At 37.9% G+C, this 13,975-nt stretch overlaps 1 protein-coding gene across 1 annotated transcript in view; it reads left to right on the top strand.

Moving 5' to 3' along the window:
* Positions 1–12,322, top strand: part of ARHGAP42 (Rho GTPase activating protein 42) — a 310,577-nt gene extending 298,255 nt beyond the window's left edge. The window contains exons 19-24 of the mRNA XM_063430497.1: positions 18–162; positions 499–882; positions 3,726–3,876; positions 5,828–5,890; positions 7,876–7,955; positions 10,756–12,322. Of these exons, the coding sequence (XP_063286567.1) occupies positions 18–162; positions 499–882; positions 3,726–3,876; positions 5,828–5,890; positions 7,876–7,955; positions 10,756–10,844 (912 nt within the window). The 3' untranslated portion in view covers positions 10,845–12,322. The remainder of the gene's footprint in view (positions 1–17; positions 163–498; positions 883–3,725; positions 3,877–5,827; positions 5,891–7,875; positions 7,956–10,755) is intronic.
* Positions 12,323–13,975: the final 1,653 nt, after the last annotated feature.

The raw sequence follows: 13,975 nt of genomic DNA, 5'->3' as shown, positions 1-13,975 counted from the left end.
TTTGTTTTTGTATATAGATTTTCCATACTGCTCCAGATCCGAATGTGCCTCTTCCGCAGGCTCAGTCCCGGACAAGTTCAAGACGGACTAGAGCAATCTGTCTTTCATCTGGATCCAGAAAACCTAAAGGAAGATTAACACCATGCCTTGCAGATCCAGATAGTATGTTGTTGTTTTTTTTTTTTTTAAATTACGTTTCTGATTTATTTATTTGTTTATCTGTTTTATCAGATTTCTAAGTATTTTTTTTTATTATTATTCATAAGAACTTTCTTAGCATGTGGAAGATTTTTTCAGACTTCCATTGAACCATAAAATTCACATTTTGTGTCAATTATCGTCCTGTTTTGCAAATGCTTGTTTAGCTTCCTTGAATTGGCATCAAGCATGAGAATATTTTTTTAGATAAAACCATAAGAGGAGCAACCTAATGAAAACCATGTGATCTTGCATGATGGAATATGTAATAAAATAATCAACATGTATGTTCTTTTTTAGGTGACTCTTATAGTAGTAGCCCAACTAGTACCCCAATGGGAAGCATTGAATCACTTTCTTCGCACTCTTCAGAACAAAATAGTACTTCAAAATCAGTGTCATCGCCTCAAAGAGAAAAGAAAGGAGGGGGAATTCCTTGGGTGACTTCTACACCTTCTTCTAATGGCCAGAAAAGCTCCGGCCTTTGGACTACCAGCCCTGAATCAAGTTCCAAAGAAGATGCTTCAAAAACAGATGTAGAGTCTGATTGTCAGAGTGTGTCATCTGTCACTAGCCCGGGAAACTCATCTCCTCCGATTGACTTGACTAAGAAAGGCCATTTTGAATTCTCTGGGTTGAAACGTTCCTCTGCATCTTCCCTTCGTTCTTTACCTTCTCCAGAAGGTAAAAACTATTGGCTTTATCTGAACCAAAAAAAATACTAGTTGAAGATGTTTTTATTTTTGTTTTATATTTTAAAGGTGTTCTGCTGAATTTATGTGTTAACAAACGTAACATTAAGAATGTCATACAAATTGTGATGCACAGTCATCATACCTTCAAATGATAGATGAGGCATCCTGCAGGCTAAGCATTTTGGGATGCCTCATCTATCATTTGAAGGTATGATGACAGCACATCACAATTTGTAGATTTCAACTGATATGAAAATGGCATAGCCTTAAAGTCTGCAGAGGTGGGAATAAAAGGAACAACATTAAAATAATGCATGTGGTGCCCTCTAAGCAGACGATATGCTAACCTGATTCTGTAGTACATACACTTGTCTCCTCTGAAATAACCTAAGTCTATATAAAGTGTTATTTTATATCAAAAATATTATTTGCCAATAAATGCTATCAGTGCATTAGACAATATATAACATTCTGAATAAAAAAAATATATAAAAAAATAATAATAATCTGATTTGCATGAAAAACCCTGGCTTGAAATAATACATGTATACCGAGTTACAGTTTTGTCATATTATTCATATTAGTATTTTGCCTGAGTTTTATTAATTTAAGACTTTTAAGTTGTGAGACACATGAAAGAATAGACTGTTTATTACCAAATCAGCAGAAAATAAACAGTTCTGTGCAGGGCTGCCATCAGAAATTTCAGGGCCCCTGGCACAGTTCAAAGTGTGGGCCCCCTGGGCCCGCCCCCGAGGGCCCATTCTGAGTCCACCCACAAGTATGCCCTGTGTGGTGTGTAAAATGGATACAGATTGCACATTTGTATAATGAATGTAGTTTTGTGTGTTTTAGATAAATTGTGTGTTTGTGTAGTGAATGCAGATTGTTTGTGTTTGTGGTTTTAGTATGTGTATGGTGAATGCAGTGTTTGTTTTTGTTGTGGCCTTAGTGTGTGTAAGGTGAATGCAGTGTGTTTGTGTTGTGGTTTTAGTGTGCATATGGTGAATGCAGAGTGTGCGTTGTGCTTTTAGTGTGTGTATAGTGAATGCAGTGTATGTTTGTATTGTAGTTTTAGTGTGCGTATGGTGAATGCAGTGCGTGTTTGTGTTGTGGTTTTAGTGTGTGTATGGTGAATGCAGTCGTGTTTGTGTTGTGGTTTTAGTGTGTGTATGGTGAATGCAGTGCGTGTTTGTGTTGTGGTTTTAGTGTGTGTATGGTGAATGCAGTGCGTGTTTGTGTTGTGTTTTAGTGTGTGTATGGGGAATGCAGTGCGTGTTTGTGTTGTGGTTTTAGTGTGTGCATGGTGAATGCAGTGTGTTTGTTTTGTGGTTTTAGTGTGTGTATTGTGGTTTTAGTGTGTGTATGCAGTGTGTGTTTGTGTTGTGGTTTTAGTGTGTGTATGCAGTGTGTGTGTTGTGGTTTTAGTGTGTGTATGCAGTGTGTGTTTGTGTTGTGGTTTTAGTGTATGTAAATGTGGGGGCTGTATGTAAAAAAGGGGGCTGCATAGGGGGTGGGGAGTGAGAGGGGAGCCTTTTTGGTGGCATTTACATTTTATTCCCCCCTCCCTGCTTCTTACCTGGCCAGGGAGGGGGGATATCGCATCCCTGGTGATCCGGTGGTCTGGTGGAGGGTGCTAGCCACTGTAGAATGCAGACGGGGACCAGCCAGCACATCTTAACTCTCCAGCAGCTCCTGCCTGTAAGTCTCGCGAGCTGTACCTGTTTGCCGTGCGGAGCGTTGCCATGGTAACCCGTGACAACGCTCTGCCGGCCGCAGAGCTCGCGAGAGTTTCGGGCAGGAGCAGCTGGAGATTTAAGATGTGCTGGCTGGTCCCCGTCTGCATTCTACAGGTATCCGGGGCCCGAGGTGAACATATAGATAGCGATAATCACTATCTATATGTGCACAAATGAAATGTGGGGCCCGGGACTCCCTGAGCAGTCCAGGACCGCCGGGCCCGTGACAACCATTATGGTTGTCATGCCCTGATGGCGGCCCTGGTTCTGTGTTTGCATGATTTAAAAGTATGCGCAAAGAAAACAAAACACAGATTGCGTTGTTCTTTCTCCAAAATCCACCAAGCATGTGAAACTATTTCTCATTATTTTTTACCATTTTCATGCTACATGATATAGGGCAGATTTATGATCAATAACAACTTGAGGGCTAAAGATACAGTCACACGCGTCCACGACTGACACTTGTAATGCCCACATTACCAGGGCAGCTGAGTTGGGAAGGTTTCCCGGTGCTCTAAATCTGGAGAGCAGCCACAGACTATAGGCACCGTAACCGCTACACCCACCTGTAGTTTTGTTTTGTCTGGGTTCAACGACACTGCCTGACAATTGCAATGCCTGACAATTGCAATGGCTTAATGTCACTGTGTAAAATACATTTCAAGTAAAATTCAAAGATCTAAGGAAAATCAAGCCTGTGAGTTACTATAACAAATTAGTTTATACATGTAAGTAGATAATAATACAAATAATACAAATCTATTGTAAATGCATACTGGAGTTTCTGTAGAGCAAGTAGTAAATATAGGTGCATTCATTTGTTAGTATTATAATTACAGAGGGCTTTTCATCATCGTAACAAAAATTATGTTTTTATTATTCATTACTTCTTGCTTAGATCACAGTATCAATAGTTATCCACAACACAATAAGGAAATATCTCATCTGTATAAAAGCCCTAATTACACAGGATAAAGACTACCGTAGGTTTAAAAAACCCCAAAACAACCTATGTATATGTTTAAAAAAGTAAGACACGTAAAGCTACCTTACTAAACTGTCTTAACTTTCTTCCTCCTGTTTACCATAGGCATTAAAAGTCGGAGCACATCGACCCAAAGCTTAACGCCCATGGACCTGAAAGACGTTTCAAAGGTTTTTCCTGATTTACCTCCCAAAGTTATGAGACGGCAAAGGCTGGATACAGGTTCCAGTAATGGCTACCAGAGACCTGGATCAGTGTGAGAATTGCAAACTAGTTTTATTCATTGATAGGCGAACGTTCTAGTTGTTGTAAGGGATAACACTTGTAAGGCGTAAACTAAGAATTAATCATATTTTAGTTGCTTCATTGAAGAAGGAAAAAAAAGAAGAAAAACTGTACATTTTTTTTTTTTAAATATAGCATTGCCAACAAAAAATAGATTGAACAGGGTCTGCTGCAGAAACTACAGAAGGAAGACTCCCAAACGCAGGAAGTAGCTTGAGTTTGTGCAATTTCCTGTGCAGTTGCGAATGCTTATTACAATGTATTTAATATTTCTTATATACCCACCGATACTGTGTTTTATTATGAATGAAAGAGGTCTGTAAAAGTGAATTATTCTCAGTCTGTGCAAAAAATAGCAATGGGCATTTATGGTCACATTTAGTGAAGTTTTCTAGAAGAGTGAAGAAGAAACGACTTTCTAATAGAACTGGTGATTACTTAGCTGTAACCAGTCTGGTAATTGTGTGACAGTGTTAGTTAGCTGTAACCAATCTGGTAATCGTGTAACAGTATTAGTTAGCTGTAACCAGTCTGGTAATCGTGTGACCGTATTAGTTAGCTGTAACCAGCCTGGTAATCGTGTGACCGTATTAGTTAGCTGTAACCAGCCTGGTAATCGTGTGACCGTATTAGTTAGCTGTAACCAGCCTGGTAATCGTGTGACCGTATTAGTTAGCTGTAACCAGCCTGATAATCGTGTGACCGTATTAGTTAGCTGTAACCAGCCTGGTAATCGTGTGACCGTATTAGTTAGCTGTAACCAGCCTGGTAATCGTGTGACCGTATTAGTTAGCTGTAACCAGCCTGGTAATCGTGTGACCGTATTAGTTAGCTGTAACCAGCCTGGTAATCGTGTGACCGTATTAGTTAGCTGTAACCAGCCTGGTAATCGTGTGACCGTATTAGTTAGCTGTAACCAGCCTGGTAATCGTGTGACCGTATTAGTTAGCTGTAACCAGCCTGGTAATCGTGTGACCGTATTAGTTAGCTGTAACCAGCCTGGTAATCGTGTGACCGTATTAGTTAGCTGTAACCAGCCTGGTAATCGTGTGACCGTATTAGTTAGCTGTAACCAGCCTGGTAATCGTGTGACCGTATTAGTTAGCTGTATCACCTAAATTCACAATTCCAGCTCTAAATTATTCACAAAACTGAGAAATGCCAGGAATTGAACAGAAAGTTGCAAACTGTACTACAAATCCAAGCTGAAAAAAATGAGTAGAATAGTTTTTCCATTTTCTTCTGTAAAACAAATGCATTCATTTGTAGGAGGGTTTATTCCAGACTTAGCACAGCAAACAATCTCTCCTGTATTTTTACATGAAACCTCTTTGTCTGTCTGACTATCTGATTTATAATTGAGATACACCTCCCTGTCTATCAAAGTGCCGCTTTCTAATGTGACAGGCTCCAGACACAACGCTTTTCAGCAGAGGGGCCAGGCTTAGGTGCACTTAGAAGTCAGTTTTTTTTTTAACCCTTCCAAAATAATTTGACACAAACTGGGCAAATTGGGGAGACACACTCTTTGCACCACTGGCATTGGGGGAAATATTTAAAGGTCTGAAGCCTGTTTAACCATTGCATGACTATAATGCGGTCAATTGTGTATTGCCATGTATAACATGATTATTATTATTAGCATCTGTATTATTACAAATGTATGTGAAAAAACACAAATTGGGTAATTTAGTCTATTCACTTGTTTTAGGAATGAGTATAATGCAGAAATGGGCTGGGAGATAGAAAACAACATTTGGGTTTTTTTAGACTGGGAGGTGCCCACGTAAAACGTATTGAGGGCCACAGTGTAGTATAGACACATACATGCAATGTCTACCTTACTGTCTGTTTATATCTATGTCTTTGTCTGTGTTCGTATAAAATATTTATTTGTTTTGTGGTGTTTTTTTCTCTATCAGGGTAGCTGCTAAAGCCCAGCTCTTTGAAAATGCAGGGTCACTGAAGCAATCTATCCCCGGACGGTAAGTTTAACAGGACTTACCTCCTAGAAAAGCATCTTTACTTTTCATCCAGCCCTATTAACCTTCTTCATGCCAAACAACTATTATCTATGTTGGAACACCAAGACAAAAAAAGTATCGATTGTGAGTTTATAGATTTCCATGGTTGAAATATACTCTGTCCTCGTCATGCGAGGAATTTATTATTAAGTTTGAACATACAACATTTTCCATGGGAAAAAAACAAAAACACATCTTTTAGTTATTCCTAGATGTCTGATGAGTACAGCTTGTTGACAATAATATGTCTCTTAGATCTCATGGGTATATATAATACACTGACTAATAAATTCAAACGCAAACTGTTAGCCAGGGATGGCTTATTTTGACGCATCACACTATGTACAGCCAGTTTTCAGGTCAACTGGATTAATAGGCACTTCAGATAAATACATTACATTCTTTTGATAGTTTTGTGGGTGACAGTTCCTTTATAAAATATACAATTTTGGCAAAGACTTGTTAGGTGAAAAAAAAAAAGAATTACAATTTTAAATAGAGTTAGGAAACAGGAAATGATACTCCCAGTGAAAAACAAAAAACAACTAAAACTAAACAAATCTTCATGACAGCAGTCAAGTCAAAAGTCATGGGAAAGAATTTTCAAGTGGTGCGAATATCTAATCACGCATTGATAATGGTTTATTTCCATTATGAATTTTTACTGTATACCATAAAAGTAAATTGGCATTTTTGATAGCAAGAACTGTCTGGAATTTACCAATTAATTGTAATTTTTAAGTCAGAGGAGTAATCAAATCATAATTCCAACTGAGCTTATACGCCGTAAAATACAGTAGCTATGATAGCCATCACTTGCATGAGGTTATTTTTGCAGCTATTTACTTAATTAAGATTGTGCAAAATCACATATTTTTCAAAATAGCTGAACTGGACAAATTCTCCAACTGAGCTACGTTTTAAGCAGTTATGGATATTTCTCTGGTATTTCTACTTTGGATTGATTCTAAAATATTATAAATGCTTACCAAAGCACTGACAAAGGTACTACAGTACCAAAATATTCTGGCATGGTTTGATTAAATTCATTGCTGAACCTTCAGTGCGAAGCACGTTTGTTTTGAATTTATGCTGGGTTTTGGGGACAGGAGCCCATACATCCAGCACCAGAATAATCCGGTGAGTGCCATTTATTGTGACTGTGTAAATGCTCGACACTTGGAAAAAAGGTTCTTCTCAAATACATTTTTTTTTTTTTGCCCCGTTAGTTAAATAAAGTAAAGCCTGCTTTGTATGTGCACACATTCAAATGTCAAGGTATGTAATCACTAAACAACAAATTAAGTTCCAAAACAGCCGCATTAGGAAAAAAAAACTAACCTATATTTAAACGTCTCTTGGAATTTTGATAAAACATCATGTACTGTTCAAGATTCGTTTTTTTTTTTTTAAGTTGTTTGTTTTCGCGTTGACCAGTTGCCCAGTATGTGAGAATTCTGGCCTAGCAGCCTGTTTCCTTTCAATACTCCCCTAATTAAAGATACTAGTTTTTTTCACAGTGAGTTGTGGTAAGTTAGTGCGCAAAATATAGGTGAACTCTAACCTTTTCCAACGTTACTTTCTGTTGGCCTAAATTTTGCAAACCAGTTTTCCAATCACCAAAGAGCTTTATTTAGTTATTAAACCCAGTTTTGCTTTGTCATATTGAGGTTTTTTTTTGTTGTCGAAGAAACGTTATATTTTAAAATTGCGACAAAATCATTTCTGTAACTCACACATACCGTAACTGGTGTTTTAGGAAAGGCTGACGTTTCCGTTATAAATGCTGAGGTTAGAGCACGTGTTGATGCACCCATTGTACAACGCTACGGAATTTGCTGGCGCTATATAAATAATTAAATAATAATAATGTCATCATTTGTGTTTCAGTAATAATAGCATTACAGTAATCGTTGTTTTTTTTTTTTTTGTTATTATTATTTCAGACAAGCTAAAGCAATGTATTCCTGTAAGGCAGAGCACAGCCATGAACTTTCCTTCCCCCAGGGGGCGATATTTAGTAATGGTAAGATTCCAAATGACTTACTCAAAAACATGAGTCATTGCACATCATTCAAATAGGTTTTTAAGCTAGGAGAGTAATAGGGCTGTTTCTATTTCCTTGTTCTTAGGCCTTTCCAGGGGCATTGGCATTTCAGTTTTATCTCACTCATTTTCACTCATTGTTCTCTGAATATTTGTTCCTGGAAAAATATTTGTTTTTTCAGGATATTTCTCCTTCATATGACTGGCATGGTTTGTCACTAAAATGAGAATTGATAGGAATAAACTTCACAACATACCAAGCACAAAGCATTGTATAACTAAGCACTCTCTATCTAATGCAGTGGCTTCAGTTCACCAACAAGGAGTTCCCCCACCCTTGCGTAATATGAGCCAAAAACCAACAAAGAAGGTGAACAGCACTGAATTAACAAATGACATACACCAATGTATGTTTCATGAAAAAAAAACAAAAAACGAAAAACAGGGAGAAATAATGGTGCAGCAAAATAAACAATGGTGAAATCTAAATAATAAATGCCAATGGAACCTTCACACTTTTTAGAGCTATACAAGCTCTATTTTGTAGGCTTGGACGGTGTAATCCATGTCCAAGGCTATCCCAAGGGAAGTCGGCAGAGTTCGATTCCAGGTGGCTGGTATTTACCATATAATGAAAGAAATAAGAAGTGAAGATCCAATGGTAAAGGATGTACAAATAACAACATCTGTAGAAGGATAATATCCTACTTAATTACGGTAACCGAGAGCATCCTCCGGTGGGGATTGTTCCACCTAAAGTTAAACACAGCAGAGCGGGTTCTTGCTCTAGGTTACCGTAATTAAGTAGGATATTATCCTTCTACAGATGTTCTTATTTGTACATACCATACCATTGGATCTTCTCTTTTTATATCTTTCAATAAATGGTAAATACCATCCGCCTGGAATCAAGTCCTGCTGACTTCCCTTGGGATATCCTTAGACATGGATTATACCGTCCATGCCTAATAAATAAAATGTACTATTCAGATTTCACTATTGTTTATTTTGCTGCACCATTATTCGTCCCTGTTTTTTATTTTTTTACCTATATGTTTCCGTATTTAATTTCTTAATTCAGCGTTGTTCACCATCTTCACTAAATACCAGTCTGAACTCAGATTTGACTTTAAATTGGGTATTTTGGCCTACATTTTGAAAATCTCTTTAAATGCCCATTTAGTGAATAACCCAGTTAATTGTTCTAGTCACCTATAGGTCCATATGTTTTCTCTTGTCCATGAGCTCCTGAGGATTGTCTAGACATGTTATTGTCCTTTACGCTTTACTTGCTATTCACTTCCTAGAACTGCTCAAAGAGCACTGCTGGTGTATGTGTGTCCATCAATGTGTTAGCCTAGCAGTGTGTGCATGTTTGTTAATGAGTATTTTTATCTGTGTGTGTGACTGGTATTGAATATCCCTGTGTATGTGTATGTCTATCTGGCAGTTTGCATCTCTGTGTGTGTATATGTCTGTGTCTGGAATGTATATGTGTGTGTGTGTGAGTTTGTATCTATGTGTCATTGAGCATCTTTGGGAGTATATATGTGGGTTGGTGCGGTTTGTGAGGGATCCCAAGTGATATTATGGCAGCCCTGCCTGTTAGATCAGCAGTTTTGCCCACCGTGCTGGGAGGAAGTGAGTACAGGTCACTTTTTCTCAGCACACTAGATTACTGCACAGAGACAGAGAAGAGAGAGCAAAAGGGAGGAACAGATTGAGAGAGCCTTGAAGGATAGAATCAGCGGTTTCAGACAGCATTCAGATCCCTGTGGATCCCCAGCACCCTCCTGCACCCATATGATAAGGAAACACGAGGGTAGCTAAAAATATTTAAATTATGACCTGCATGAGTGTGTATGCCAGTATATAAGTGTATATGTGTGTGTCTCAATGTGTGTGTTTTTGTCAGTGTGTGTGTGACAGTGTATGTGTATCTTTTTGTCAGTGTGTGTGTGTGTGACAGTGTATGTGTATATGTGCATACATCCCAGCTTTTAAACACCAACACTACACACAAACACACCATTACATTCAAATGCAAACACTACACACAATTACACCACTGCTGTCAAATGGCAACAGTACATACAAACACACAAGTGTATTGAAATGCCAACACTAAATATACCAATACAGCCCTACAATCACGCACACATACTCCATACAAATCCATGCTTACATTCAAATGCACGAACACCGACAGTGCTCAAAAAACATCACAAACAACACAAAAGTGCTAATTAAAAATAACTGTAATACAAAATGAGTGCAGGAAACAAAAACACTCCAAAAATAACTGTTTCTCTTTGCTCATTGCTCACACACATATCCATGCAAAGACAGACACATGCAAATCCATCCAAATGTACATCCGAAGCAGGCAAAGCATAATGGGAGATGAACAACATGGGATCTACCTTCTTGCAACAGGGACCTCTCTACATTCTGCGTTCTGCCAATGTAGCAAACACTGAATACCTGCCTTTTGTGTAGACATTCCAATGCTGCTATAACCTTCAGAAGATGGTTTGAGGCTGCAGCCCCTATCCACCTTGCCAACCCTCCATAGCTAGCAGCTCAAAGGGCAGTTGCCTACTGCCGACCTTGCCATCATTCTCTGACATAACTCTTTTCTGTTCACACCTGCGCACCCCTCTCTGCTCATTGGTTTGGTTGCATTGTAAATGTACCCATTGTTACATATTTGCCTTTACTCTTTTGACTTAAAAAAACATAAAAACAATATGGATTTATAAATGTTCTGTTTTATGCAGTGTACCGATCGGTGGAACCCGGCTGGCTGAAAGCAACTTTTGAAGGCAAAACTGGATTGGTTCCAGAAAATTACGTTGTCTACTTTTAATGAAGTTAAAGGAGAGCTGTATCTTCATGGTATCCATGGTTACAAAAGCAACAATTCTGTCTGACACAGATATGGCGATCAAGCCAGCTCGCTGAATGGTAGTGATCCGTTTACCCCAGTGCAGCTGCTGCCTCGCCTCTTGTAAGCCTGTGATTGATGTACGAGGATATAAACGTTGGCATTCATTGCTCAGGTGTAAACATGAGGCTTGTTATGAAGGACATAGTCTAATCCGGATAGCACACGAGACATGTAAATGGATCTCATTTATAGGACAATATAACCGTGTAGTGTAGTAAGAATATTTGTGTTTATTTTATATATTATGCACTAAGCTCCAATGGCTAATGGAGCAAAGCTTTTCAATCCAGTGATACACCAAGTGTAGCATTCTATTATTAAGAGCCTATACATGTCTTAAACTTAATTTTGTTATCATTGGGTCCATCTTGGCAAAATATTAATATCAAAGTATCGATCTTGTTACCCTTATTGAAAGGTCAACATAATAGTGCAGGTCCTCCGTTCCTCTTCTTATAATACAGATGAAATGTTCACTTCAAGCACCATAACAACTTATATACACAATTCTATAAACAGAATGGGAAGAATTGTTTTTATTCATAAGCAGATGCAATATCAGCAACATGTTTTTAGAAATAAAAATAGGCTTAATGGACATATGACTTGGTATGAGATCTGGCTCTGATGGATGTACAGTTGCAGATGTCCACTTGGTTTCCTTTCTGTGATGATTTAGTGCAGGGGTGTCCAACCTTGGCCCTCTTGCACATGTTGCACTATAATCCTATTAATTCTTATGCTGCTGGGTTGCAGAGAGTTCTAGGACTAATATGCCAACACCATTTAAGATAATGTGCAAAGGTTATGCATACCTCATATAATGTGTTGTATATTTGGGTATTTTTAAAAAAACACACCGGATGTTGTCAGCATAGTCTTTTCGATGCTCAGTAATGTACTTTAGAACTCTATATTCTCAGTAGTACTATACTATGTTTTTGTGTTTATTAATTTAATATGGTCTGAAATTGTATGATATGAATCATTTAACTTACAAGAAATAGACCCTCTAAGTCATTTTCTAACTATAGCCACTCCTTAGTGTTGCGCAAACTGTAAAGTTTTCGGGTTATCTCTGTCCAATGATGTCACTCCACAGGTCAGCTTATGTATTGTAGAAGTTTCTTCACATTATTGCAGTTTATTCTGCACACTATAATCCCACACATGTGTACATGCTCTGTATCCATATACACTCAAGATTTAAAATGTTGGGGAAGCCTCTATCAGGTCCATTGTCAGGCCTGCCATGAACAAATCATAACAGTCGGCAGGTATTCTATTATAGTAATCACCTGCCAATCCCTGTCTGATGACATGAGTTTGATAACTTATATATAAGGGCTCAATTCAATATTTTTGGTTAAGCTTTTCAAATAACTAAATATTTTTGGATCACCTTTTACATTGATTGAATATTATGAAAAGTATTTTAATATTTAGATTTTTTTTCTACATTGACATTTTTTTTAAAGTAATATATATATTTGATATTTGAATAAACTGAAAGAAATTATTTGAAAAGTTTAGCCAAAAATATTAAATTGAGGTCAAAGTTAATATTAAAAGAGGAAAAAGGTCAAACACACCACAATAGTGTGAAAGCAGTACCAACATCGAGAAATATTTTAACGTCTATTACAGTCTTGGTCACGCCTGACAATGCCTTTAGAGCTCAAAACAAAAAGAAACATAACCTATTTACCTGTCATCTTCAACTTGAAATTGATTTTTTTTTTTTCAACCTGTTAAGTGCTCTGACTTTTCCATTGTCACATAGCTGAGCTTTTTCGGTTTCCTGCACAATGTATTTTTGCCATATTTTCCCCTCATCTTCAACATTTTTACTAACGAAGTAATGTAAATGGTTCTTATGCATACTGTGTCACTTACATTGAGAGCAAACACAGCTAAGTGGACACACTGGGATGATGGTACCTCCTGCAGGATGGGGGGTGTAACATTCCAGTGATATGGAAATAGAAGATATTTTAAATTACGAGACGATCAACCTGCAGAATGCATCAAATAATGTGCGACACACTGCTTTTCCTATATTAGTTGCACAAATCCAGACGTGTTCATATGAAACTCTCTCTTTTATATAAAGTATTGACAAAACAACGCCATTTATCTAGTGCACAACAATACATTTGTTATAACAAGGAGTAAAACAAAGACCTATTAAAAAGAAGTATCTATTGTGGAATGTTTCATATGCTTGAACATCCAATAGCTGGCAATTAATTATATTTTAACCCAATAAAAATAATTCCTACAATATTTGCTAATTTGGGCTGAATTTTTTTTTTATTAAAGTGACGCTACAGTCACCAAAACTACTACAGCTTATTGTATTTGTTCTGGTGAGTAGAATCAGTCCCTCCAGGCTTTTTACAGTAAACACTGTCTTTTTGGATAAAATGCAGTGTCTACATTAGAGCCTCGTGATACCTCCCCTGGCCACACCTCTGGCTGCTAGAGGTGCTTCCTGGGGCAGTGCTCCACATTGTGACTGACATTCAGTGTCTTCACCCTCTGCATGCAGACACTGAATTTTTCTCATAGAGATGCATTGATTCAATGTATCTCTATGAGGAGATGCTGATTGGCCAGGGCTATGTTTGACTTGTGTTGGCTCTGCCTCTGATCTGCCTCCTTGACAGTCTCAGCCAATCCTACGGGAAAGCATTGTGATCGGCCCACAGAATCTCTTCTGATGATGTCAGGCATGCAGGCAGATCAGGGACAGTGGCAACAGCTGCAGATTATATTACAAGTAAGATTTTACTATATTTAGGGAGGCAAGGGGGATCAGGGGGCTAGATGGTGGTTTTAATACTATAGGGTCAGAAATACATGGTTGTGTTCCTGACCCTATAGTGTATATGCACACACAATACCAAGTGTTTTCCAGTTGTTACTAAATGTGTAAAGTGTGCAGTAAATATAAGTACAATTTATTGATGTTCTGGTTTTTAGGTTCTAGTATTAAAAAATAGCCCTAGAATTTATATGAATTACCAGCATCTGATGAAAGGCAGAAA

This window comes from Pelobates fuscus, chromosome 1 (genome assembly GCF_036172605.1).
Source record: "Pelobates fuscus isolate aPelFus1 chromosome 1, aPelFus1.pri, whole genome shotgun sequence".
NCBI classification, from domain to species: Eukaryota; Metazoa; Chordata; class Amphibia; order Anura; family Pelobatidae; genus Pelobates; species Pelobates fuscus.
Note: the sequence above shows the minus strand (reverse complement) of the source record. Positions and strands in the feature narration are given on the sequence as shown.